At 44.6% G+C, this 25,841-nt stretch overlaps 3 protein-coding genes across 17 annotated transcripts; all 3 read right to left on the reverse strand.

Moving 5' to 3' along the window:
- Positions 1 to 479: 479 nt before the first annotated feature.
- On the reverse strand, positions 480 to 5,563 carry LOC117749191 (paramyosin-like). 2 transcript variants are annotated; one of them, XM_034559439.1, is made up of 2 exons: positions 3,124 to 5,563; positions 480 to 2,973 (listed from the first exon to the last, which is right to left on the reverse strand). In XM_034559439.1, exon 1 carries the CDS (start codon positions 5,358 to 5,360, stop codon positions 3,849 to 3,851), a length of 1,512 nt encoding a protein of 503 aa, XP_034415330.1. In that variant the 5' UTR covers positions 5,361 to 5,563; the 3' UTR covers positions 480 to 2,973; positions 3,124 to 3,848. The 2 variants fall into 2 exon arrangements, with proteins under 2 accessions (XP_034415330.1, XP_034415329.1); XM_034559438.1 differs by having other exon boundaries at positions 3,049 to 5,563.
- Positions 5,564 to 7,134: 1,571 nt separating this feature from the next.
- Positions 7,135 to 14,322, reverse strand: grnb (granulin b). Of its 13 annotated transcripts, none has more exons than XM_034558413.1 (16): positions 14,184 to 14,322; positions 13,947 to 14,000; positions 12,896 to 13,027; positions 12,340 to 12,471; positions 11,774 to 11,887; positions 11,304 to 11,445; positions 10,789 to 10,904; positions 10,479 to 10,596; positions 10,211 to 10,299; positions 9,993 to 10,125; positions 9,763 to 9,860; positions 9,460 to 9,660; positions 8,714 to 8,911; positions 8,380 to 8,616; positions 8,060 to 8,293; positions 7,135 to 7,842 (listed from the first exon to the last, which is right to left on the reverse strand). In XM_034558413.1, the coding sequence occupies exons 2-16, from the start codon at positions 13,947 to 13,949 to the stop codon at positions 7,705 to 7,707; spliced, it is 2,085 nt and encodes a 694-aa protein (XP_034414304.1). In that variant the 5' UTR covers positions 13,950 to 14,000; positions 14,184 to 14,322; the 3' UTR covers positions 7,135 to 7,704. The 13 variants fall into 13 exon arrangements, with proteins under 13 accessions (XP_034414304.1, XP_034414309.1, XP_034414308.1 ...); XM_034558418.1 differs by having other exon boundaries at positions 8,714 to 8,854; positions 14,184 to 14,320; XM_034558417.1 differs by having other exon boundaries at positions 8,714 to 8,857; positions 14,184 to 14,320.
- Positions 14,323 to 15,286: 964 nt separating this feature from the next.
- Positions 15,287 to 25,291, reverse strand: LOC117748552 (protein FAM171A2). Of its 2 annotated transcripts, none has more exons than XM_034558411.1 (8): positions 24,999 to 25,291; positions 21,731 to 21,958; positions 21,000 to 21,092; positions 20,465 to 20,623; positions 19,689 to 19,868; positions 19,489 to 19,602; positions 18,697 to 18,823; positions 15,287 to 18,519 (listed from the first exon to the last, which is right to left on the reverse strand). In XM_034558411.1, exons 1-8 carry the CDS (start codon positions 25,078 to 25,080, stop codon positions 17,058 to 17,060), a joined length of 2,445 nt encoding a protein of 814 aa, XP_034414302.1. In that variant the 5' UTR covers positions 25,081 to 25,291; the 3' UTR covers positions 15,287 to 17,057. The 2 variants fall into 2 exon arrangements, with proteins under 2 accessions (XP_034414302.1, XP_034414301.1); XM_034558410.1 differs by having other exon boundaries at positions 18,676 to 18,823; positions 24,999 to 25,129.
- Between the last annotated feature and the right edge of the window lie 550 nt (positions 25,292 to 25,841).

The raw sequence follows: 25,841 nt of genomic DNA on the forward strand, positions 1-25,841 counted from the left end.
CACTCATGATAAAAGATTTGAGTCCTATTGGAGTTTTCACAGTTACTAAAGGGGTTCAGGAACAATATACCACAGTAACCACGTCAAGAGTGAATAGTACACAGATGAAGTCTGGTACTTTAGGTCCAGAAACAACTGAGAATGTTCATACAACAACTCAGACTACTACTCTAGCTATGACTTTAAAGGGAATGAAGGCTACAACAGTGACGACATCTTTGGCTTCTACGACATTTTTAAATGTAACACAGACGTCCAACGTGACATCTTCGACAGTTAAGGATGTGATAAATGTAACCCAGAAGCTAATGTTCAAAATAGAGCCTAGTGTGAACAGTAATAATGAGATTGTTGAAGTTAGAGAACAGATGATAGAAGAGAATTATGTAGATTCATCTGTAACAGCTCAGAGGACCGTTTCAGACGTAGATAATAATTTTTCTGACTCTGATCAGACACCAGAATACATGACTGGTCGATACCATGCATTACAAAAGAGAGAAACTAAATGGAGGGCGTTCGGGTTTGATCCGTCAGTGTTACAGATTGCAGACCCTTGGGCAAGTAGGAACTTATGGTTCCAGCAATTAACTCATTTCGTAAGATCGGTTGTGAAATGGAATGGTCCATGTCAAGTAAAAGTCCTAACGCCAAACTCATGGCCTTCAATTTTAGAGACTACACCAGAACCACTAACCGCTATTTGTCAAAGTTATGCACTATCATGGCTGTTGTATCAGCAGCAGTCAGCAAAATATGTAATAATGGCTTGGTCAATACATCTGTTTAGGCCGAGATTTACTTGTTCTTGGTTGAAAGGATTATCATATGTAAATTTACTCGATCAACATGAAAATATCAGAACGCCGGTCCCGGATATAATGGAAGTGACATCAGTTCGAGCTGATAGCTGTTTTTGTTCGAATACCACTTATGATGGGCCGGGAATGTTTATGGGGATATCAGATTGTGATAAATATATGATGGACTTGGGTAAACATGAACATAAGTCTAGTAATGATTCATATGAAGTAACTTTTGATGTACCAGACAACAAAAAGGGTAAAACTTTAAGGGTGAAGAATCAAAGTTTGCCTGGGAATGTGACTATAGGGAATTTCAAGGATATTTGGTGGGTTTGTGATGATAAGGCATACATATTTCTACCATATGGGTGGACAGGATGCTGTTATATGGCAACATTGAAACTTCCATATGAGGTTCTTACTATCCAGAAGGGAAAAAGGCCAGATGGGGTCCAATCTAATGACGCTCCAAGAAGTAGGAAGAAACGGGAGATGGCACAATTTAACAATTTGGAATCATACCATTGGAGAGTAAATATAGCAGAGAAGTGGGGAATAGGATTATTTCCATGGTATGGGGGGGACATTCTTGGCAGATCGCATCGATAACATTACCTACACCTTACAGGGTTTTGTGAACGAAACCATAAGAGGGTTTGAATATTTGTCAAACACTCAGAGAAGCCACAGACTGACGTTGCTAAAACATGACATGGCTCTTGACTATATTTTGGCCAAACAAGGTGGTCTTTGTGTGACTTTGAACTTAACTGGGGAGGCTTGCTACACTTTGATTCCTGATAACTCTGATAATATGACTAGTGTCGTAGATGCATTGAAGCTTATAAGAGATGCATTTGGCCCGTCGGAAAACGCTGGATGGTCTGCAAATGCTTGGTTGCAGGATAAATTAGGGCCATTAGGAGCAGTATTAGTACAGGTTGTGGCAGTGCTCGTTCTGTCTTTGTGTGTGATGTTTTTTTTTTGTACGCTATTGTTGACCTTTGCAAAGGCTATGATAATGAGATGGGTTGGAGTTGTGATGCCAGGCGATCAAACTCAGATGCCATTATTACATGGTGATGACACGGACGTTGATGAGGACGAAAGGATAAGGGTCGAACTGGTGGAGGAATATCCATTTTGAATGTGTGATGTTATTTTAATCCTAACACATACCTCTGTTATTACTTGGTTAGTCTGTAGTTTTGATTTTGTTTCACTCTTTCGAGACTCTGTGTGGTCTCGAAGGGGGGGATGAATGGACAATGTGATTTATAATTTCACATACACTTATAGAAGTGTTAATCTATATTTGATGTTCTAATTTGTATCTGTTCTGTATGCAAAAGATACTGGTTATCTTTTCTTTTATTCTAGAACATATTGGGGCAAGACCACTGTGCGGGTGGTGAATTGTTATGGGACTCCGATGCGTTGGATGGATTCAAGACACATCAAACATGAACAATAAGAATGATTTGAAGGACTCTGAACAAGGACTGATGACACAACATCCAGATTCAAGACGTCATCGATGCTACAACTGAGAGTCAAGGCTGCTGAGAAACTGCAGTGTTGTACATTCTTATGTCTTATCCTATACGTTACATTAGTAGTATTAAAAATGAATTTTCTTCTTTATGGGCCAATTGTTTGGGAAATGATGTTTTTGTTGTTGGGTAAATATAGATGGGACCTCGGATGTTTTCTTTGCTCGATGTTCAGGGAAAGTGGGCGTAGGCAGGAAAAGGTCCACTTGGAAGGTACGATGGGTTGACCAGCCTGACGGTGGACATTATTTTGTTTTGATTTGCTGAGAGTTCCATATGTATTTGCTTAAGTAATTTCCTTACACAATTTGCTAAAATCAGCTAAGCTAAGATCAGCTTATAAGATACCGTTAAGAGGCCTTTGTGTGACCTCGTCTGTTACTTCTTAATCTTGATATATGGTACATGAGCACGACAAAGTGGCTATATAACTGAGTCTCAGTAGATCTTCCATTTGGCTGAGAAGCTTCTCCGAGCGATCTAGACGCTCGTCCTGACCTGTGATTCCTCTCTGTAATAAACTCTATTATAACAGAAAGAACAATGTCCGCGGAGATTCCTTCATCCTCATTCTTCAACATCACTGCCGTTTGAAAGATACAACAAAGTTCAACCTCAGCTGAAGGTCCTCCACCCTAGTCATCTTCAAGATGAGGGGAAGAGGAAGAGAGGTGTTAGTGAAGTTCAACCTCAGCTGAAGGTCCTCCACCCTAGTCATCTTCAAGATGAGGGGAAGAGGAAGAGAGGTGTTAGTGAAGTTCAACCTCAGCTGAAGGTCCTCCACCCTAGTCATCTTCAAGATGAGGGGAAGAGGAAGAGAGGTGTTAGTGAAGTTCAACCTCAGCTGAAGGTCCTCCACCCTAGTCATCTTCAAGATGAGGGGAAGAGGAAGAGAGGTGTTAGTGAAGTCCTGAAGGTCCTCCACCCTAGTCATCTTCAAGATGAGGGGAAGAGGAAGAGAGGTGTTAGTGAAGTCCTGAAGGTCCTCCACCCTAGTCATCTTCAAGATGCCTCATCCTACTAAAGGGGAAGATAAAGAGAGGTGTTGGTGAAGTTCAACCTCAGCTGAAGGTCCTCCACCCTAGTCATCTTCAAGATGAGGGGAAGAGGAAGAGAGGTGTTAGTGAAGTCCTGAAGGTCCTCCACCCTAGTCATCTTCAAGATGAGGGGAAGAGGAAGAGAGGTGTTAGTGAAGTTCAACCTCAGCTGAAGGTCCTCCACCCTAGTCATCTTCAAGATGCCTCATCCTACTAAAGGTGAAGAGGAAGAGAGGTTTTAGTGAAGTTCAACCTCAGCTGAAGGTCCTCCACCCTAGTCATCTTCAAGATGCCTCATCCTACTAAAGGGGAAGAGGAAGAGAGGTGTTAGTGAAGTTCAACCTCAGCTGAAGGTCCTCCACCCTAGTCATCTTCAAGATGCCTCATCCTACTAAAGGGGAAGATAAAGAGAGGTGTTGGTGAAGTTCAACCTCAGCTGAAGGTCCTCCATTCTAGTCTACAAGATGCCTCATCCTACTAAAGGGGTAGGGCATGGGAGCAGGATCGGGTGTGGGACCAGGCTCGGGTATGGGACCAGGCTCGGGTGGAGTCCTACGGAACATCGTGCCGAAGAAACCCGTTTCCGTCTCCTGCATTTTCCTCTTCATCTTTAACAACTCAACCTCTCTGTCCTGCATCCTCGGGCCAAAGACGCCCCTAAGCTGCTTCTTGAATTTGAGACAGATGTCCTCCAGGAGCGTGCGTTCGACCTCCATCCCTTGAACTGTCTCTTTCAAACCAGCAGTTGTCCGCAGCTCGTTCTTAAACTTATTATCTAGAACTTTCAGGGTTTCCATGTAAGCTTTTGAAATGGCCCGCATGGTCTGGGTCAGGTTCGTTTTGTGTCTATTGTCCAGATCGGTGTATTTTTTCTGCCACTCTTCTTGGATTCTCAGCTCATTGTTCGCGCCTCTGCACTTTGAAAGGAGATTCGCATTAATCTTGTTGAGCATCGTCAAATTATCCTCCAAATCGTCAACCTCTGCCTGGTGGTTAACCTGAAGGTGTGTTAAGTCCTGCTGCTTCAGGACCTGGACTTTGGCTGCCTCGTCTACCAGAGAGTTGATTTTAGCCTCCAGGGCCTCAACATTCTGCAGCCGTTCAGCTTTCTCCTTAAACAGCTCGTCTTGTGTCTTTCTGAGTCTGAGAGACAAATCCTTTGTCTCCCTAAACAGCTGGTCTTGTGTCTCTCTAAGTCTAAGAGACAAATCTTTTTTCTCCTTAAACAGCTGGTCTTGTGTCTCGCTGAGTTTTAGAGACAAATCCTCTTTCTCACTTAACGCCTGGTTTTGTGTCTCTTTGAGTTTAAGAGACAAATCCCTTTTCTCCCTTAACAGCTCGTCTTGTGTCGCTTTAAATCTCAGAGAAAAATCCTCTTTCTCCCTTAAAAGCTGGTCTTGTGTCTCTTTAAGTTTCAGAGACAACTCCTCTGTCGTCCTTAACAGCTGGTTTTGTGTCTCTCTGAGTTTCAGAGACAACTCCTCTTTCTCCCTTATCAGCTGGTCTCTTGTCTCTCTAAATCTCAGAGACAAATCCTCTTTCTCCTTGCAGAGATCACGGTTTGACTCGGAGAGTTCCCGTGTCTCTGCCTCATAGTTTTCAACCATTTTGTTGCGCTCCTGGTTGCCGAGGCGCACCTGATGTTGGAGAAGGCGGGCGAGTTCTGACTCACTCTCTTGTAGACACTTTAGGTGCTTTAATCTATTTTCAGAGACCTCTTGGATCTTTTCCAGATGGTTCGTTTCTCTGCCACCTTCAGAATGTTGGCAGTATTTACATTTTTCAATCTCAGATCCTTTCTGAAATTCCTCCATGTCGCTGAGCTTCTTGGTCAGAAATTGGTTCTCCTCGTTGGCTTGATCCAGAGCGGTTTCCAGATCGAGCTCTTCTGAGGGACGTTCTGAATTCTCCTGAGGAACGGCAACCTGGTTTCCCAGGTTGCTGTTGATATCCACGATACTCATTGGTAAAAGTAAAGTCCTGCGGTAGTAATGAAGATGTAGATCCGAAAGGTGCAATATTACACTGGCAGTTGGCTATTTATACTTATATTCAATGAGTCGAAGTCTGCTGTAGTAACGAAAATGTAGAAAATGTAGATCCGAAAGGTTGAAAATTATCCTGGCAACTGGTTATTTAAAGGGTGATATTCAGTGAGTCCAAGTGTGCCTTTGATTCGGTCTCTGACGTCATCAGCTTGTGATGTCATCAGGGGAATTCCATGGTGCTTTCCAATTATTTCAAAACGCGGCCGGATTGGATGAGAGCGATGTCGCCCCGCCCTCTGGATCACAGACCGGAAACAGGAAATGGAGCGTACATTTGACCGGAAACAGGAGAAGCTGGCGCAACTATTGTCTCTAAATGTCAGTGTCGATGCGTCCTAAGACTAACGTTAGATGAAAGGCGAAGTCAAATAAAGCCGAGCTAACGCGAGCTAACGCGAGCTAACGCTAGCTAACGCTGCTCCATTGACTTCTGTGTTAAGGAGCTAACAAGTGAGTCACTAGGCTAGCGTCTGTAGCTCCGCATGTATTAGACTTAAAACGTCTTTTTAGGACACAGTTGTCAACAAAAGCGCCCTAAAACCTTAATAGTACAGATGTCTGTGGAAAGAGAACACAATGGACATTACGTGTGTGCTGAATGCATCTTAATAAATACATTTGACTGATTACGTTGATGTGTATTAATTGTTTTGGCGACGAATACTTTGTATGTTTTGTTTACTTGAGTTTTTCACGTGTTTGCTAAAAAATAAAATAAACATTGTTCAAACTTCACCTTTAATCTCCCTCAAACCACCTCTGAGGTGGATCGGGGTGATCCTGATTTTTAGGATCAAACTGATCCAGATTTCCCACTAAAGTTTTGAAATACTCAACAATGTTTAATCCGGATCAAAAGGGATCCAATCCAGGAGGATTAATCCTGTGGGATCATTCTGGAATACCGGCCCCAGGAGAGTTTTTAAATGTTAATTGTTTACTCTTCCTGTCGTTGGTCATTTTCTTTGCTCCAAAACTCCAAAAGTTACCTTTTTAAATTAAAAACAGCTGCTGCTGCCGTTCAGATTTAAATATATATTCATCTCCAGATAAAGATTGTATGTTGTTGTCCTAGAAAGCCAAAATTATATTTAAACATCCGTTTATAAACTCATACAACTTAGTTCATGCAGGTGTTTAAAATATTAATGTTTTTTAAGTGAAGAAGTACGTCAGATGTTTTGTTTTTTGTTTTGTTTCTTCGAGGTAATAAAATAAGTTGATGAGCAATTGTAAGGTGACCTCGGGTGACTTGAAAGGCGCCTCCAAATAAAATGTATTATTTATTTCTTCACATTTTTATAATCAACAAGAAGGAACAAACAAGGAAATAAAAGCCAATTCTTCACAAAGTGGGAAATGTTTTATTAGAAACACCTCCATGTAAATATGACGTCATCAAATGTGAAGATTAAGAAGTGTGTAATTATATATATATATATATATATATATATTTTCTGTTTCTCTCATCAATAAAAAAATACCATGATAAAACCAATAAACACCCAAAAGCTCATTAATGTGGATTCATCCACCGCTGAAAATAGTCCCAACAAAGGGCACCATTTCCTTAGATGTTTTTTTATTTATTTATTAAAAAATTACAAATTTAATAAACGAGTCGTTTTTTAAAGCTGCACGATAAAGGAACGACTTCAGGTTGGAAAGCAACAAACGACTCGACAGAGAGCAGAATATTATACAACTTTATTTATTAACATTCAACAACAAACTGCTGATTAAAGATAACCAGGTTATTCACCTCCAACGTATCTGCATCGTATTTAGTTAAAAACACAACAAACTAAATACGGTTTATTTCTTTGTTGGAAACAAACAAAAAGGAGATCCGTCCAGGTACATTATGAAAGTATATTTATATTTATGACCCATTTATAAAGGTTTTCTTCTTGAAGTTTAGATCATCGCACAGGATTTGTTAAGAAAATATTTACCCCTCATCATCTACAAGAAATGACATGAAACCACGTGCACGCCTCCTACACGTGCACGCCTCCTACACGTGCACGCCTCCTACACTAACCAAACAAGCCTCGGCTACGTCACCTGATCAAAGTGCTTCTTCTTCTTCTTCTTCATAAAGTCTTCACTGCCACCGAGTCTCCTCCTCATCAGCACCAAAATAAAACCAAACACCTCCACGAAGGACCCGTGGAACAGGAAGTGCCGTCCATGGACAGCGGGGATGTTACGGATCAAAGATGGACGCCCATCCCTGTGCACCTCCCCCGAGTGGGACCTAAAGTCTCCTCCCGTCCCCGACCGGCGCGTCCCAGGTCAGCTGGGAGTGATGGGAGCGCTGGGAGCAGCCCGCGGCCGCCGGATCGCACGAGTGTCCAGCGGGGCAGCAGTGCCTCGAGCCGGGGCAGCAGACCGCCTGGCAGACGAGACGGGGGGGTTAATATATTAATAGGAACGCCAATAACCAAAACATGTCCAGAGAGTACGTTTAAGATTGATGATTACTCTTCTACCCATTCATTGATTAATAATACATTTACACAATGCTCTCCAAGAGCAACATTACATTTTTTTTTTTTTTAATAAAACAACTGCTCAGTCACTCATGCGAGGGGGGGGGGGCGTGAACGTACCCGGGGGGAGGGGCAGCAGGCCCACTCAGAGGCCGACACCCTGCAGCACGTGTCCCGCTCGGAGCAGCGGAACTCCCCCGCGGCGTCGCATGGTACGTCTCCGGCGTCGGGACGTACCACTTTGACCTGCGGGAGGGGGAGGCCGGCGCGGTTCGTCTTCTCACACGTGCCGGTCTCCATGTTGCAGGTGTAGCCCTGAGGGCAGCAGTGCTCGCGGTCGGCGCAGCAAACCGCCTGAAGACAAGACGTCATTTTAAGACGCCCCCAGATCTTTTATATATAATGAGTTTAATTCATTTAAAACACGACACGGTACGGACCTTCACCAGCGGGCAGCAGCCCCACTCGCCCGTCTTCAGCTTGCAGCACGTCGTCCCCGAAGCGCAGCTGCTCTTGTCGTCGCACTTGACGTCCGTCACGGCGCCCGGCTCGCTCAGGGCGCTCAGCTTGGAGAACCAGGGCACGACCACGAGGGGCCCCTTGGAGCAGGCGGAGCGGTGGGGCTCGCAGGCGTGGCCCCCGGGGCAGCAGTGCAGCCCGTCCTCGCAGCACACCGCCTGAGGAACACACACACACACACACACACACACGCACAGCTCTCAAGGAACCGCATGCGGCCGGCCGTGCGTTCCGGCTCTTTTTACCCCCACGTACCTGGGGCAGAGGGCAGCAGCCCCAGCGGCGGGCCGCGCCCATGAAGCAGCAGGTGGTGTCTCTGGGGCAGCTGGTCTGGGCGTCGCACATGTTCCTGGTGGGCAGGGCCGGGACCTTCTGGAGCCGGAGCCGGGCCGGGACCTTCTGGAGCCGGAGCCGGGCCGGGACCTTCTGGAGCCGGAGCCGGGCCGGGACCTTCTGGAGCCAGAGCCGGGCAGCGTTTTAACGACGTATATAAAAAGTAGGTTTTCACGATGCCAGAAAGTCTGGTTGAAGATAAACGGGAACCACGAGTCTCTCGCCTCCGACGGGCAGATGAAATAAACATTCACACGTTAATCCAACATTAATTGAGCCTTAACGAGCTTTTCTTCAACTGGAGCGTTTGAGCCATTTGCTAAAAAAGTGAAACTCTGTTTTTAACCTCATTTAAAAGCCGTTGCTCTTTGACGGACAGCTGAGGTTGTATATGAATATGTACCTAAAAAAACATTAAATATGTGCAGCAATTCAATTTACTTTTATGAATGTATTTATTAATAGTTTGTGTTTAAGTTTCATGTTTTAATCCTAATGAGTTGTGGTCGAAAAACTGCTGCGTAAACGTGTCAAATCTATTAAAATATAAACACTATACACGTGAGGTTTAAACTAAAGTGCACTCAGTGGAGCTCAGATCTCCTCTCAATTGTCCCTCCGGGCTTCCTTACAGTGACGATGTATTAAGTCTAGTTGTCACGTGTCACCTGCGTCTTGCAGCAGGTCGACTTCCCGGGACACGACGTCAACTCGTCGCACTTGCCGTCGGCGGCCGGCGCCGGGGAGGCGGGTATTTTGGCGCGCCACGGCGTCGCGGTGCCGGCCGAGTGGTCGTCGCACGTGGAGGCCTCGAGGTTGCAGACGGTGCCGTGCGGGCAGCAGTGGAGGTGATCCTCGCAGCACACGGCCTGCGGGGGAGGAGACGCCGAGCAGCTGGAGTAAAAACAACAACAACAACAACATCATCATCAACAGGCGGACTTGGCAAACGCGCGGCAGTATGGCGCTACCTTCGGCAGAGAGCAACACGCCCAGCCGCCATTTGGCAGCTTGCAGCAGGTGTTCCCGTCGGCGCAGACAGCCGTGCCGTTGCAGGTAACCACGGCGACTGAAAGACACAACATTGGTAGAACACTTTTAAAAAGAGCTGCATGCATACATGCATATTAAATCAGTGTTAAAACAACAACATGTTTAGGCTCAAGGTCTTGGACGGTGAAGGCGAGCGTCCCGCTCTGACCTTTGCTCTGAACTTCCTCCAGCGTCGTCATGGTGATGGCGGTCTCTCGGCGGGTGGAAACACAGGCGCTGTGGACGACGTCACAGTCGGTGCCTTCAGGACAACAGTGGATGCGATCTGAACAGCAGATGGCCTGAAAAGGAGAGGAAAGTCTCATAAACATACATATATACACACACACACACAACACTTTTACGTTAGTCGGTCCGGTGACTCACGTTGGGCATCGGACAGCAGCCGTAGGTGTAGTCGGCCACCTTGCAGCAGGTCGTCTGGTCGGGACACTCCGAATGGTCCGGACACTCGACTGACGGGACGAGAACAGACGGTCAATACTCGTTTCATCTAAAACGCTCCAGACGGCGTCTCTCCCTCCCCCTCCCTCTCTCCCTCTCTCCCTCTCTCCCTCTCCCCCTCTCCCTCTCTCTCTCTCTCCCTCTCTCCCTCTCTCCCTCTCCCTCCCTCCCTCTCTCCCTGGCTGCTCACCTCCATTGGACGCGGACACGATCTTCTTCAGCGTCTCGCCTTCCTTGCAGATGCCGCGCTCCAGGTCGCATTCCGTGTTGCTAGGGCAACAGTGGAGATGGTCGCTGCAGCACGTGGCCTGCACGAGATTCAACAGAATAATTAAAGTTTGCAGGTTTAGTAGGAAATTACACAATTCATTTTTTACTATACAGTAAATAATAAAATAAATATCGTCTTTGCACCAGTGTAATTAATCATGTTTTTTTGGGGGGTCAGAAAACCCTGTAAACACACACATATACATACATATAAATAAAGTCATGCGTACCTGAGCGTACGGGCAGCAGCCGTAAGCTCCGCTGCTCAGAAGGCAGCAGGTGTAACTGTCTGGGCAGCTGCTCCCATCAGGACACGACACCGAACCCACCGGAGGAGCTGCAGACACTACAGGAGTTAGACAAGTCTTATTAGTATAGTATCATACAAAGAAACTTCAGTTATTAGTATAGTATCATCAGCATATAAAGAAACCTCTCCAGTTATTAGTATAGTATCATCAGCATATAAAGAAAGCTCTCCAGTTATTAGTATAGTATCATCAGCATATAAAGAAAGCTCTCCAGTTATTAGTATAGTATCATCAGCATATAAAGAAACCTCTCCAGTTATTAGTATAGTATCATCAGCATATAAAGAAACCTCTCCAGTTATTAGTATAGTATCATCAGCATATAAAGAAAGCTCTCCAGTTGTTAGTATAGTATCATCAGCATATAAAGAAACCTCTTGGCCGTCATATAGATAATCCAGTGATCATAAACCTCTACATGAGGAGTTCCCTACCCGAGTGGTTCCCCCTCCTCCTGGCGGGCCCTTTCTCCAGCATGGGGAAGGACTGCAGAGAGGCCGACTGACACTTTGAGTGTTGGAGGTCGCAGGTCGTGCCCTCGGGGCAGCAGTGGCGTTTATCCTCACAGCACACGGCCTGGAGGAGCGCAAACAAGTATAGTAAATACAAGTATAGATTTTATTATGACGAGAAATAGAAATTGGACACATTCAACACAACAAAAACCAATGGTTGATCAAATATTTCACATTTGCTTTCTTTTCCTCCAATATAAAAATACATGGATTATACATCCATTTGGGCGATTCATTAGTAAAGCTCTAAATCAGTTATTCTTAAAGTATTTTTTTTAATAAACATAACCAGAGATTTAATCCTCCATTATAAAACCAGCGGTCGGCCACGCGAAGCGTCTCGCGGTGCGTTTGGGGTCGGCGTGTTTTATCCCGTTTCAGTGCGTCACCTTAGTGAACAGGCAGCAGCCCCACGAGCCGTCGGCCATCTGGCAGCACGTGGTGTCGTCGGGACACTCGGACTCACGGTCCGGACACACGACCGCTTTGAGCTTCTCCTCCAGCTGCAACGGCCACGCACAACAACAACAACAACAACAACAACAAGTCAACGGACCGACTGACATACCAATATTATTAGTGTAAAACTAATTCCACGGACATCTCGGATATATAAAAGACCTGAAGTAATTCAAGGCATATTAAAATCATAACATTACATCCTCCTTTATGGCCCTTTGTAATGAAACCGTATCTTTTAATATTTGCTATATAAAAGAAGACTGGTAGGAGAGGTCAGGGGTCACCAAACAATTAGGATACATAATTCTGTATTAAGTCAGTGTGTTTTCCCATTATTGCATTTCTAAAACAATACATGAAGTATGAAACTTCCTACAAAAGACAGACAGTAAAGAATAAACTCCTCCTCCTCCTCCTCCTCCTCCTCCTCCTCCTCCTCCTCCTCCTCCTCCTCCTCCTCCTCCTCCTCCTCCTCCTCCTCCTCCTCCGTTACCTGAGGAGCCGGTCGGGGGGGAAGGCGCCTCCTCCAGGGCAGAGACACCGTCCTGTTGACACACCGGCCGTGGACCAGGTCGCAGAGCGTCCCCTCGTAGCAGCAGTGGAGGTGGTCCGAGCAACACTCGGCCTGCAGGGGAACAAGAATACTTTCATTTAAATAAGAGACGTAAAAAAATAAGGTTTTAAAACACCGAGAACTCAGAGCAGCAGAGGTCACGGGGGTCACGACCTCCGTCTTAAGCATCAAACCATTTAAAGACCAACGAAGTGTTAATTCAGGTACATTCAAACCACCATTTAAAGACTCCAACTCGGGTACGTTCTGGACTTTAAGGAGTCACTGCTCTCCGTCTGGTGGTTACCTGAACTCAGCTGACCCCACATCTGTTAGACCACCAAGAGGTTCTTTACCAGTATACAAGTAGCCTCAACTAGCAGAGTATTTATTATCAGTAGGAATTATTAATGCGACAGTGTTAATAGCATTATATACATTTTGGCTAAACGGAGGCTGGTTCAGGACCAGTTAAAGGTTCCTCACAGTAACTCACGTTAGGAAGTGGGCAGCAGAGGTATTGGCCCTCCAGGTTCTTGCAGCAGGTGTTGCCGCTCTCGCACGTGTCCCCGTCCGGGCAGATCATCGCCGAGCTCAGACCCAGCAGAGCCGGGAACAGGATCCACATCTGGAGCAGAGAACCGGGGCCGTCAGGGGGGAACCGCGAGTAAAGAACCTCGACTACTGCGAGTCAAACGGGTCTCATCGTCTGGTTTTCTGTGCGTCTGAGAAACTAAAATCACCGTGGAGACGGATACCGAAGCTAAAGGCAGTCGTCTTTTTATTAATATCTTTAACATTTTATATTCCTTAACAATGGAATTCAAAGCCAACGGTCACTATAACATATTTGTAATGTAATATTTGGTTTACTATTGTTTTTCCCTTCAGCAGTCTTTGTAGATTTGTTTTGGTCAATTAAAAACTGCTAAATATTTTCTCTAATTGTTTAGTAAAATACATTAAAATTAAATAGAAATACTACTAAAATATTTAATAATTTAAAATTGACAATTAGATAATTCCCAAGACAGTCCACACATGTTTGTTTACTTGATAAATGTGTTAAACATTAATTGATTAAACAATAAATAAAAGAGGTTATTTTGCATTAAGAGTCAATTAAGATTCCTGCTCAATGATTATCAGAAAAAAACATAAATACTTTAAAAATAAACTGCACACCACCTGACAAGCTCTCAGTTTACTGATTTGTTGTCTGATAAAACCAGCAAACAAAAGGCCTTTAAATGTTCAGTCTCACCAATAAATTTGTAATATTTATCCGACGATGCAAAAGAACTGAAATGATCAAATAATAATACAATTTATTTATAAAAACACTGAGAATGAGATTATTTTTTAATGAAAAGTGCTTTATAAATAAAATGTATAAATAAAGTGCTAAATAAATGTTGTGCAGTAAAAAATAAAATATTTCTCTGTAAAAATAAAAAAGTACAAAGATACAGAAAAAGGAAAATACTCAAGTAAAGTATTTGAGTATCCACCACTCCTGCTAATATATTAGCATTAATTATATTTACCATAACTAGGAGACTGACAGCTCGGCAGATATTAACAAGCAGCTCTCTCAGAACCTACAACAACAACAACAACAACAACGTACTGTCAGTAAATACAAACAGAGCACATAACGTAAACAATGTTGCCACTAGATGGTTGAGCTCCCCTCGTCACCGGTTAGCATGTGGCTAACGACAGAGCTAACCGGTTTGAATGGCTTCCGGCCAACGAACCAACCCGGAAGTGTTTTTCCTCACCTGGTAAATCTGACGCGGCCGAAACGAGAGAAGTCAAAAGACGTCGAACGTTTCACGGCTTCGCAAAAGAACACAAAGGAAGAAGCTGCTCGCATTTAAAGGGTCACGTGACACGCGCACGCTCACGTGACTCTGTAGGTTTGGCGTTAAAGGGACAGTACGCGGTGGTCACGTGGTCTGAATGTTTATTAATCAGTTCATGTTCACGCATCAAAGTTAAAGGAATACAACGAAGTACATTTACTCTAGTACTGGACTTTTGAGGTACTTGTATTCTATGTGAGTATTTATACTTCTACTACTACTCTCAGACGTAAATATTACACTTCTTTTACTTTATTTCCAGAAAATACACAAACAAGACTTTATGGATCTCTTTTGTATAAAATATATACAAAATAAAATAAACCAGCTGCCGTATTAAAATGATAAACGCATGAACGTATCAATAATTCAAATCCAATAATATAAAATGTAGTTATTGTGCGTAATGTGTGCTTTTATTGTTGTTACTTTAAGTACATTGTGATGCTCACACACACACTTGTAACAGGTTATTCCTACACAGTAGTACTGCTGATTGTCTGGAGGTACTTATTCCTCCACTGGTCAATGTTTACCCTACATTGTGGTCTATAAATACAGAATACATTACGGTAGTACTCCATGAGAGTACTGCACTACGATAGTACAACACTGGTTGTGCGTGCCTTGTACTTTTGATTCAATTACTTTTTATTTTATAGACTTCTACTTATCATTTCTGTTACTTTTCTTTACACCTGAGTTATTAGATTTATTTACAGATCATATTTATAGTTTAGTTTTGGGGAACCACAGCTTGATATTAATTACCGCAAAATCATACGCAACATTAAAATAGACGTCAAAAGGCAGAAAACACACGTTGGGATGCGGAGCGCATGAATCGATTTCACACCACGAGAATTAATAGTTGATCTTTTTAATGTGATCGTATGACGTATTGAAGCAGGTAGTTATGCAACGATGTCGAGCATCGAGCCATAGTCAGTACCTCTCGGCGATGCTTTGTATTCACATTTATTTCACAGCTTGTCAAAATAAAACCACGAACGCCGACCGACCGTGGGAACACATTTATTTATATTTAATCTGACGTACAGAAAGGATCAATTTACAGTTTACAAACAGCTGCCCGGGTGATGACGGCCTCCAGCTGCTCTGGTGTACCATCAACACAACGTGGTTCAATGGTTCCTAAAGTCCACGAAGCGGGTTCTGTCACGTCAAACAGGGAAAGCCACAATTGCACAACTCGTGATGATGATAATAATAATTATAATAATTCGATATCTGGTCCCAAATAAAACGTACATTTACAGCAGTGGACGCGACAGTTCAGTAGGAATCGGCTCTTCAGACTTTCACGTCTTCAGATGGTGCCGAGGACCCAACGAGCAGCTTCACAACCGTCACAACCAAAACCCCCGGCGGCGCGGTGGCGCTCGCGGGCGGCGCTGATGCTGGGAAACCGGCGTGAGGAGCGCGTTGGTCAGAGCGGAGTCGCTGTAAACATTTACGACCGGAAGTGAATTTCGTTGGCGCTGGATTGAATTCAGTGTATCTTCAGTTCGTTTTGGCAACTCGATGCGTCTGCGCATCACTTTTAACATTTTTATTGTGTGCGTTTTATTTGTGCCAAACATCCTAGATCAATAATAAAAAAGAAAATATATCACTAAAAAAACACCCTATTCTACATGTTACATGCACGTCGTTAACACCGTAAAATCTCATATAGTTCGTTGTACTAATTTACAAGTTTGAGTGAAAAAGAGGATCGATACGATAAAACGAAGATATTAAAGGACGTCACAGCCGCGAGAAAGAAGTTGTCCGTTTATTTTTGTTTTTTTTCTTGGCAGGCATGCTCCCCAGAGAGACACGTCGTCGTTGTTGTTGTTGTTGTGGTTGTTGTGGTTGCCACAATGCAGGGTGTGCTTATTAGTGCCTGGCTGGACCTGCATGCCGATCACTCCATCCATGTGAAAGAAGGCACTTGCAGGGGAGAAGTGGCCCGCTGGATCTCAGTGGAATATTAAACAGGAAGTCTTCAAGTAAAGTGGTGTTTTGGCTTTCCCACGTTTTCTTGGCAATTGAAGGGGGTCTTCTACGCAGGAGCCTCGGGGGCTTTGGGTGCCTTCTGTTTATTTCATACATTCATATGCATGCAAAACCTTTTCTAAACCCCCCAAACAAAAAGGATCCTTCAAAACCGTCCGGGAGTCTATTTACACAACAGAAAATCTCACTGTCGACCAAAACGGAGGAAAAGATTTACGGAGGCGAGGCTCGACGTTTCAAATCGGTACGATGCGACGAAAGTAATCTGAACCCGCGAAAGCAGCACGGGACACGTTTCGACCCCAAGGAAGACGTTTCCTGGAAAGAAAACGTAATCTAGTGACGGTCAAGGAAAACACCGGCGCACGTCTTCTACCGTCGGTGTGTTTTAGGTCCGGGGAAGCAATAAACCACCCAATGAGAAAGGTCACCCACTTCCAAATGCTTGGTATCAATCAACGATCAAATTATCCGTAAGTGCGTCGTTCTTATATGTTGCTCTATAAAATGGCTATTTCCACAGTCAGCGTATGCAATGGCTCAGATGGTGACAGTGAAGTGATCGGTGACGGAGGTCACGATGAACCGGATACGAGGGCGAGCGGCGAGACCACGAGAGGAATCAGAAAGAAAAAAGCACCTCACCAGAAACACAAAAAGGTCAAAAAACGACGAAGGGGTGAAGCGCGGTTGTGCTTATCGGGATCTCCCTCCGTGGAAAGATCGTTAAAAAGTGTTTTCCGGGGGGCAGGAGGTCCGGAAACCCGCTCACTTCCTGGGGTGGAAGACCATGAGAGGCCGGTCTTCGATCTTCTGCCAGGGGCTCTTCTTGTTCTCGTCCTTGTCGTCGGGGTCGTCGTCGGGGCTGGTCATGGAGTCGCCGTTGCTGCTGCGGCTGCTGTTCACGCGGCTGCGTCCTCTCCGGGGGATGGTGGATCCTCGGGAGGAGGGACCCTCGTCCAGGAGAGGGGTGAGGGAGTTCTCCTCGGGGGAGACGGGGCGTCCCTCGCTGCCGCTGGGCTCGCTGTGGTCGGGGTACGCCAGCTTGGAGTAGCACTTCCCACCACCAACGCCGCCAACGCCGAGGCCCTTCCGTCCGCCCGTCCCCCAGCGCTCGTCTTTTCCCTTCCGGTTAATTGCAGACATGCGTTCTTGGGCCTCCAGAGGCGGCTCCAGGTTCACGTCTCGGCCAGCGCTGCTAGGGCCACCTAAGAATCCACCGCCGCCGAGGTCATTCCCGGCATCTATGTAGGAGTGGCGCACGTGAGCGTTGTTGCGTCCATCCAGGGAGATGAACCACGCCCTCGGGTGCTGCTTGACGCCCAGCTCCATCAGCTTCTTCTCCGTCAGAGCCTGCAGCTCCCCGTTCATCTGAGCCATGGTGGAGTCGTTGAAGAGCACCGGGATGGTCATGGGTCCGCCGGAGGAGTCGGACGCCCAGCTCGGATCCTCCGAATCATCCCCTTGTGAGCCGCCTTGCTGCTGGCCTTGTTTCTGGGAGTGGTGGTGGTGGTGCTGGCCTCCTCCCATCTGGGCGCCGTCTTTATCCTGGTCCTTCTGGTCCTTGCCGTCTTTAGAAAACTCGGAGGGCAGGCGCATGTAGTGGGCCGGTATGACCAAGGTGGGCACCATGCTGCGGTACATGTTCTCCTTCATCTGGTCGATGGAGCTGCAGAAGATGATCTGACCCGGTTGGGTGTTGAGCGAGGTGGGTCTGGCCAGGCTGTCCGCCGCCGCCGCCGAATACTCGGGCGGCTTGTCTGTCTGGTTCGGCACGTAGCATTGGAAGCGAGGCGGGGACGGGGGATCCGAGGCGTACCCTCGATTGTCGTTGGCGTTGTGGTGCCGGTGGTACTCGGACTCCTTGCCCTCCATGGGGCTGTAGCTCCGGTTGTAGTCTTCGTGCAGCAGAGGGTTGTCCAGGTTGTTGGTCTCCGTGGCTCGCGTCACCTTCATGGGGAAGCTTTCGCCGCGCTGGGACCCCGACGCGTTCTTCCCCTTTGCGTGCCGCAGCATGTGGGCCGGGACGTGCTTCGTCAGGTCCTCCCGGGAGCTCTGGTAGTCTCGAGACGGGGACATGTCGGATTTGTCGTTGGAGGGGCCGGACTCGGCGTGGCCCCCGCAGATCAGGTTCAGGCGTGAAGTGGAGGTACCCTGGTCCCTCTTGGCGCCGTTCAGATTGGCCGAGTGGGGTTTCCCTTGCTGGCGACGAGGTTTTAAACACTTCCGCCTGAAAAAATGTAAAACAGAAACACTGAAGGTCAGAAAGGAAAGAAGCGCCTGTAAAACAGGGATTATTAGATTATTGGATTCTGAGACCCACATTCACAGTTATGGGCTTTTGCAATTATCGTTGCTTGATTTATAGAAACCTAAAAGGTGAGACCTGCGCCTACGCTCCCCACACCTGCAGTAGTAGAGTAGCACGCAGAGCAGGATGAGAACCAGCAGGGCCAGCGAGGCCAGGATGGAGAGCAGGAACAGGGTGTGGTAGGTGGTGATGTCCCTCAGGCCCGGATGAGACAGATCCAATCCTGCAACACGACACACGGACGGCTCAGAACTGGAGGACACGGGAGCATTTGTCGGGGACTATTTTCAGTGGCGGATGAATCCACATTTGGTGCTCTGGTGTAAAATCATTAAGCTTGATGGCTCAGAAGAAATATATGTATTAGGCTTTAATATTAAAAACACACGCTGTTGGTTTTTTGGTCTTTTTAGGGCCTTTGTTAACAACAACAAAGTATCCTTTTTCAGTGATGCATAAATGTGCATTTGTTTACTTCCCATTTCCTCGTCTAGATTTATTTTGTATGTGTTTCTGGTTGGAAGTCTGAAATAATGTGTTTAACACAAGCTGAAGAGATTTTAACGTTTAATTGTCTGATGTATAAAACAGGTCAGTGAACGCCCCTCTGGTGAATCTAAAGGAGACGACTAAGCATCCTTACGAGGACACTAGTCCTCCTTCAGCTTATTGGAGGAGACGTTAGCTTCTTAAAAAAACCTGGAAGAATCCTGAGCGTTTAGAGCTCAAATTCTGCAATAATCCAAAATCCAATAAAAAAAGAACCCCATGTTTTTGGGCTTTTTGTGGCGAGAACCAGTGAGGCTAACTTCCTGTTGTCATCCGTGCAGTTGTCTTCATCACCAGATTTAAATACTTAAAGTACCGGTTGCGTTGCCGTAACGGTACCTGAAGACGAGGGGAACGCAGCGAGCCAGTACCCCATCTGGGGAACCACAACGTTCCACACGAACTGCTGGCCCTCCTTCTTGATGTAGCCCGTCCCGGTGCGAACCCACAGTCCTGCAGAAACGCACACACATGATGTTGAACAGGCCGGGCAGAGCGACACAAAGCGCCGCCGCGCTCCTCCTCCGAGCCGCCCTCACCCGTCTTAGGCTGATACAGCCACGCGGGCACGCTGGTGGCCATCCGGTTACGGGTGTCGGACGGCAGCGGCACGGAGACGTGGATCGGATCGGAGACCTGGATCACGTGGCCGTCTTTGTCGAGGAGCTGAACGCTGACCACGGCCAGCGCCGTCAAGTCCGTCCAGCCGGTCTCTGCCCCTGGAGAGAAGAGGTCAGCGGGGGAATGACTTGATGATTCAGGGCGTTCGAGGCTATACTGCGTTGATTTGAATGGTCATAAAACACAGTAGTTTACCTCTCAATCATAATTTAGTTTAATCTGGTGTAGTGTCACATGACTGTAATGGGAAATAAAATGTGTGCACTAAGTAGCCTGCAGCATATGATTTCAGACACGGTCAATATTGATATTTGAGAGAATATATTCTAAAATGTGAAAGGATTTTTCTGAATTTCTGTATGAACTTATTTTTGACAAGGATCCCTCACTTAACAGTTAAAAGATATGTTTAACACCAAAAATAAGAAATATATATATATATTTGTATATTTTTAATTAAGAAAAATAAATATATATTATTTTTTTTTTATTGCACAGAAAAATGCAGCCTTTAAATATATTTTAAATATTTTTTTGAAGATTGGATTTTTTTTAGATTTTACACCTAAAACTAACGCAGTCCTGCAATAAATAGCTGCCTTCGTGAAAGGTCATAAATGAATCCGTTAAAACTGAGATGAGAAGCTGGAAGCGCACTATTAATCTAAAATATCGCCGCGTGTGGATTTCCCACCCGAGCTGTTGGTCTCCTGGCCGAGCAGAAACGGGAAGCCTCCGATCTCGTACTGCGTCCTGGCCGTGGTCAGCGTGGCCGACAGCGCCGTGTCGTTGGAGTCGGGCGCCAGCTGCAGGGACTTCCTCTGCAGCTGCACCAGCGGCTGGTTGCGAGCTCCTGCGGGAAGAGGAAAAATAAACTAAATTAAATAATAATTAAATAATCCCGCAGCCGGCTCGCGTCCTCGTGTCACTCAAAGCGTGTCGGCACGCCGATGCAGGACCGAGCTGACGCTTGTGAAACATTAATAAATAAGTAGTTGCCACGGCGACAGCAGTAAGTAACACAGGGTCACCTAAAGGTTATGGAGAGGAACTGATTTAAGACGCGATGACAGGAATGCTGCCGACGGGCCAGACTCCAGAAATAGGACCGCCGTTACCCAACAGCTCTAAAACCAGGAATACGACTTGTGATTCAGATATGTGTGTTTCCTCCCAGAGAGGAGTGTGGTTATCGTGGTTACCGTGGTTACCGTGGTTATCGTGGTTACCTGGCGATCCGGACAGCACCTGCAGGACGTCATCGTACAGGATCAGGGTTCCTGGTCTCTGGACCAGCAGGTACAGGCTGACTGAGGCGTAAACTACCAGAAGAGAAGAAGAGACCGACGATTATTCACCACGAATTCATATCTCATACTTTTGAGTTTTCTCAACTTAAAATATTTGACTTAAATTAATAGATAAAGTGGAACATGTCGTCATTGTTACTTAGAGGGCAGTTAAACAGTTAATAATATATATATATATATATATATATATATATATATATATATATATATATATATATATATATTTGTTGGTTTTAGTTTGAATTCTTCACAAAACTACCTGAATAGGAATGAAGAAATAAATTAATAAATGTATAAATTAATAATGTAAAATAAGAATAAATAATCAATTAAATAAAATAAGTAAAGTAAAATTAAATGTAATTTAATTTAATTAAATAGAGAATATTACACAGAATCCCTAATATAATTAATCAGATGGATGTGAACTGGATACGCAGCAGAAAATACAAAATGATGAATTAATAAAATGTTTTGAAACAATAAACACGTATGAGAGTCTGACGTTGAAGACTAAAATCAGAACTACGTCTCAACAGCCTCGGTCTGTTTGATGAGAGACAGCCGGCCAATGAGGTGACTGAAACCATCCTGTCGTCAGGCAGATTTCATCAGAAGGAAATAAACGGCCGAGGAACAAACGAACGTACGCGGGATGCGGCCGGAGTGCCAGGGCACCGAGTTGGTGACGTAGTCCGGCTTGGAGGCCGTGATGATGACCCAGGTCCCCGTGCGGTACAGGAAGCTGACCCTCAGGACGCCGTCGCCGCCGGCCCGGCTGGACGCCAGGACGGTCTGGTTGCCGTGGACTTCCACCTGAGCGTCCGCCAGCGGAGACAGGTCGCTGTTGTCGAACACCTGGATTTTAATCTGCACCTCTGGGGGAGAAGAAAACAACACAGAGACACAAGAGTTAAAGTCACTGAAGCAACGAGGGGTTAACCGACCAGCTGATCCTCGTCAATACAACTGAGTATTTTTTGGGGTAAATCTTTTGCAGTAAACAAACAGTATTTGTTACGGCAGTCAATCAAAAAGTGAGTGGGAAAATATTTTGTGTAGTAGGATAATAAGGTAGTAATAAAGCAGTAATTAGCCTCAAATGTGGATCAATAGATCTATTCCCTGTTTTCTGTCTTACAGGAACACATTCATCATGCAGCGACCCAAGTGACCTTGAGACAAAATATATAATAAAATATATGTATTATATATATTGTATTATATATGTAAAATATAAATATATATATATATATATATTAAGAAAATATTTTTAAATATATATAATAAATATATACATTGTAATATATATATATATAATAATAAAAATATATATATTAACATATATATATATATAGTAAAAATATGTTATTATATAAAATATACATATAATAAATATATACATTTTAATATGTATATATATATATATATATAAAATTAAAAAATATATTTTATATTATATAAAAAGAAACATTTGGGGGACGGTCATGCTCTTAGTTCCAATCATCTGGAATTTGCGGAATGTAAACAGGAATACAACGTTGTTGTTGTTGTTGTTGTTTTTGGTTTATAAACATTCTTTTGGCATTACAAGTGTGCCGAACTCCTCATCAGCTGATGACTTAGTGCTGAGTCATGACTCCCGGGAACGGGGTGTGACTTTAGGAGTTTTGGGACCTTCCCCTCCCGATGACCTCGCCGCTGCAGACTAATCCCGGTAGATTATCGCCACGGCGACACGTGGAAGACACAAATCCACCCAAATTTCAACCCTCCCATGTTTTTCAGCCACAGAACATTTAGTTTCCCCGTCTTGGTGGACAAGCGTGGATGTGGGTCACACCAGGGGGGGGAGGGGGGGGGGGGGGTTTCCATGGATACAAGCTGACTCCAAAGAAACGCTGGCTCGGACTCTGTAGCTGTCGCCATCTTAACCCCCCCGGGCCCCCGGTGACGAACCCCTCCATGCAGAACTTCACTCACTAATGGCTGCACTCACATGATAAACAGCATCTATGTGTGTGTGTGTGTGTGTGTGTGTGTGTAAATGCTGTCCCCCATTACCATAATTGGGTCAATAAAGGCTCCCTTGTGTGTGTGTGTGGAGAGGATTTCCTCAATCTGGTCTTGAAGCGGCTCCATTGACAGAAACACTGAGACTTGATTCAGCGTGAATCCATTAAAACGTTGTTTTGAACTCACCATGAAGCCCAAAATGAATCCCAAGGACGAGGAAACGAGCGCTTCCTTTAATCGATTATTAAGAAACAAACGAGCGCTTCCTTTAATCGATTATTAAGAAACAAACGAGCGCTTCCTTTAATCGATTATTAAGAAACAAACGAGCTGGTAAACACACAATATAAAGTGGTGTTATTGTGTGAATCTTTGCATATAAACTGTAAATAAGAAGTGGACGCAGTCACGACTTTGGTCCTGGTGGTCAGGAGAGAGAATGCAGCTTTAACACATGAAGCATAGACTTCTATACAACCAGAGGAGTCGCCCCCTGGTGGTCAGGAGAGAGAATGCAGCTTTAACACATGAAGCATAGACTTCTATACAACCAGAGGAGTCACCCCCTGGTGGTCAGGAGAGAGAATGGAGCTTTAACACATGAAGCATAGACTTCTATACAACCAGAGGAGTCGCCCCCTGGTGGTCAGGAGAGAGAATGCAGCTTTAACACGTGAAGCATAGACTTCTATACAACCAGAGGAGTCGAAACTCAATCAACCAATTGATTAGTCAACTAAATCGTATGTTAACCAATAAGAATGTCTTTAGCCACTTTAAGTAAAACTGGTTAGTCAGAAAGTAAGAAACAGATATTTGGTGAGAATTTAGTCTGAGCTTTAAGCTTTTTCCCCTTTTCTTTAAACATAATCAACAGAGAGTGAAACTTTTCTTGTGACACATCATCACTGGTTTAAAAAGCACAAATATAATACTAATTATTATTATTTATATTAATCTGTAAGTTGTTTTCTTGATTAAATATCAGAAAGAAATCTCCAAACTTTTGTAAAATGACAAAGAAAAGCTCCAGTTGTTGACATCTGACAAGATGTCAACAATCGATATGTCATCAGAATCGATGCTGATTGATTTCTCTGTTGATTGACGGATCAACAGACGCTGTGGACTGCAGATCTCTTTTGATGATAATTGCTTCCCGTGTCGTTGCAGCGATGAGGTTTGAAATCACAAAGGGAAGAGTAGTAACTCTGAGCAAATAAACGCACAGATCTTCATTATTATGCGTCATTTATTAGTAATGTTTTAGGAGCATGTTGCTCGTTAGGAACTTTATGTATATATGTAGTATAAGTACACAGGTACAAGTACAGCACATGTACTACAGCTCAGCACTGTGACCACCCATGCAGCTCAAAATAGGTTGAAGCATGAATAATAAAAAGATAATTACATAATGTCCTTGAAAATGAAACAATATGTAAACATCGACGTTCACGTGTACGCTGAATGTATTTATTTTAATATTGTTGTTGTTGTTTTTTTAGCCTTTTGAAGACACAAAAGGCGTCTGCAGGTTTGTGTATTTTTATATATTTTTTGTTGTTGTTTGTTGCATCCATTGTCGCGCGGAGCCGGATCGGACACGCGGGCCGTGCGCGTGAAGGAGAAGAAAAAGGCCCTTTCACACGTATTTCGCTTAAAAGCATTAGAGTGTGTGACGTCACCTCATCGATAATAAAGAATCGACACCATCTGAAATACCCCCCCCCCCCCCCCCCCCCACATCGGCGGTGCAGAGGATTTCATATTTAATGTCGACCAAAGCCATAAAAAAGAAGAGAAAGCAACCACTCCCATGTCCTCTCATTGTGCTGCATCCCCCCGGTCTCCCCCCGGTCCTCCCCCCGGTCCTCCCCCCTCTCTCCCCGGTCAGCTTACCGACTGCTCCCGGGTCTGGAAGAGACTTTGCGGCGCAGATCGAGGCGAAGAGGAGGACGCGAGACACGAAGCTGGCCGGCATCCTGGCGACGCTACATCTCTAGTGGCAGCGCGGCGGCCGTGCGTCCATGCCCGCGTGCCCGCGTGCGTGCGCGCGCGCTCTTCCTCCAGCAGCAGCAGCGGGCTCGCGGCCTTCGGCTCGTGCGCGCCCCGCCTTGTTTGTGTCGTCTGAGGAGAGGAGGAAGAAGAGCGAGGAGCGCGCGACGCCTCCCTCTGCCGACCTGCAGCGGAACACCGGGGTGACGTCACAGCACGCGCAGAATACAGACACACCGGAAAGGATCATTTATAAAAATATAAAAGGATCATTTATAAAAATATAAAAGGATCATTTATAAAAATATAAAAGGATCATTTACCTCGTTATGTAAACATTAAAATATAAGAGGATCATTTATAAAAATATTAAAGGATCATTTATAAAAATATAAAAGGATCATTTACCTCGTTATGTAAACATTAAAATATAAGAGGATCATTTATAAAAATATAAAAGGATCATTTACCTCGTTATGTAAACATTAAAATATAAGAGGATCATTTATAAAAATATAAAAGGATCATTTATAAAAATATAAAAGGATCATTTACCTCGTTATGTAAACATTAAAATATAAGAGGATCATTTATAAAAATATTAAAGGATCATTTACCTCGTTATGTAAACATTAAAATATAAAAGGATCATTTATAAAAATATAAAAGGATCATTTACCTCGTTATGTAAACATTAAAATATAAAAGGATCATTTACCTCGTTATGTAAACATTAAAATATAAGAG

Source organism: Cyclopterus lumpus, chromosome 19, assembly GCF_009769545.1.
Source record: "Cyclopterus lumpus isolate fCycLum1 chromosome 19, fCycLum1.pri, whole genome shotgun sequence".
NCBI lineage: Eukaryota > Metazoa > Chordata > Actinopteri > Perciformes > Cyclopteridae > Cyclopterus > Cyclopterus lumpus.

Bases quoted from the DNA above. Each gene is read 5' to 3' on its own strand.
- LOC117749191 (XM_034559439.1), bottom strand. From the start codon at position 5,360: ATGAGTATCGTGGATATCAACAGCAACCTGGGAAACCAGGTTGCCGTT.
- grnb (XM_034558413.1), bottom strand. The intron at 11,888-12,339 runs GTAACGGAGGAG...TGGCCGTTGCAG, and splicing joins CCCCCCGACCGGCTCCTCAG to CTGGAGGAGAAGCTCAAAGC. The intron at 9,661-9,762 runs GTAGCGCCATAC...CCTCCCCCGCAG, and splicing joins CGTGTTGCTCTCTGCCGAAG to GCCGTGTGCTGCGAGGATCA.
- LOC117748552 (XM_034558410.1), bottom strand. From the start codon at position 25,080: ATGCCGGCCAGCTTCGTGTCTCGCGTCCTCCTCTTCGCCTCGATCTGC. The intron at 21,959-24,998 runs GTAAGCTGACCG...CTTCTCCCCCAG, and splicing joins TCCAGACCCGGGAGCAGTCG to AGGTGCAGATTAAAATCCAG. The intron at 19,869-20,464 runs GTGGGAAATCCA...TCTTCTCTCCAG, and splicing joins CCAGGAGACCAACAGCTCGG to GGGCAGAGACCGGCTGGACG.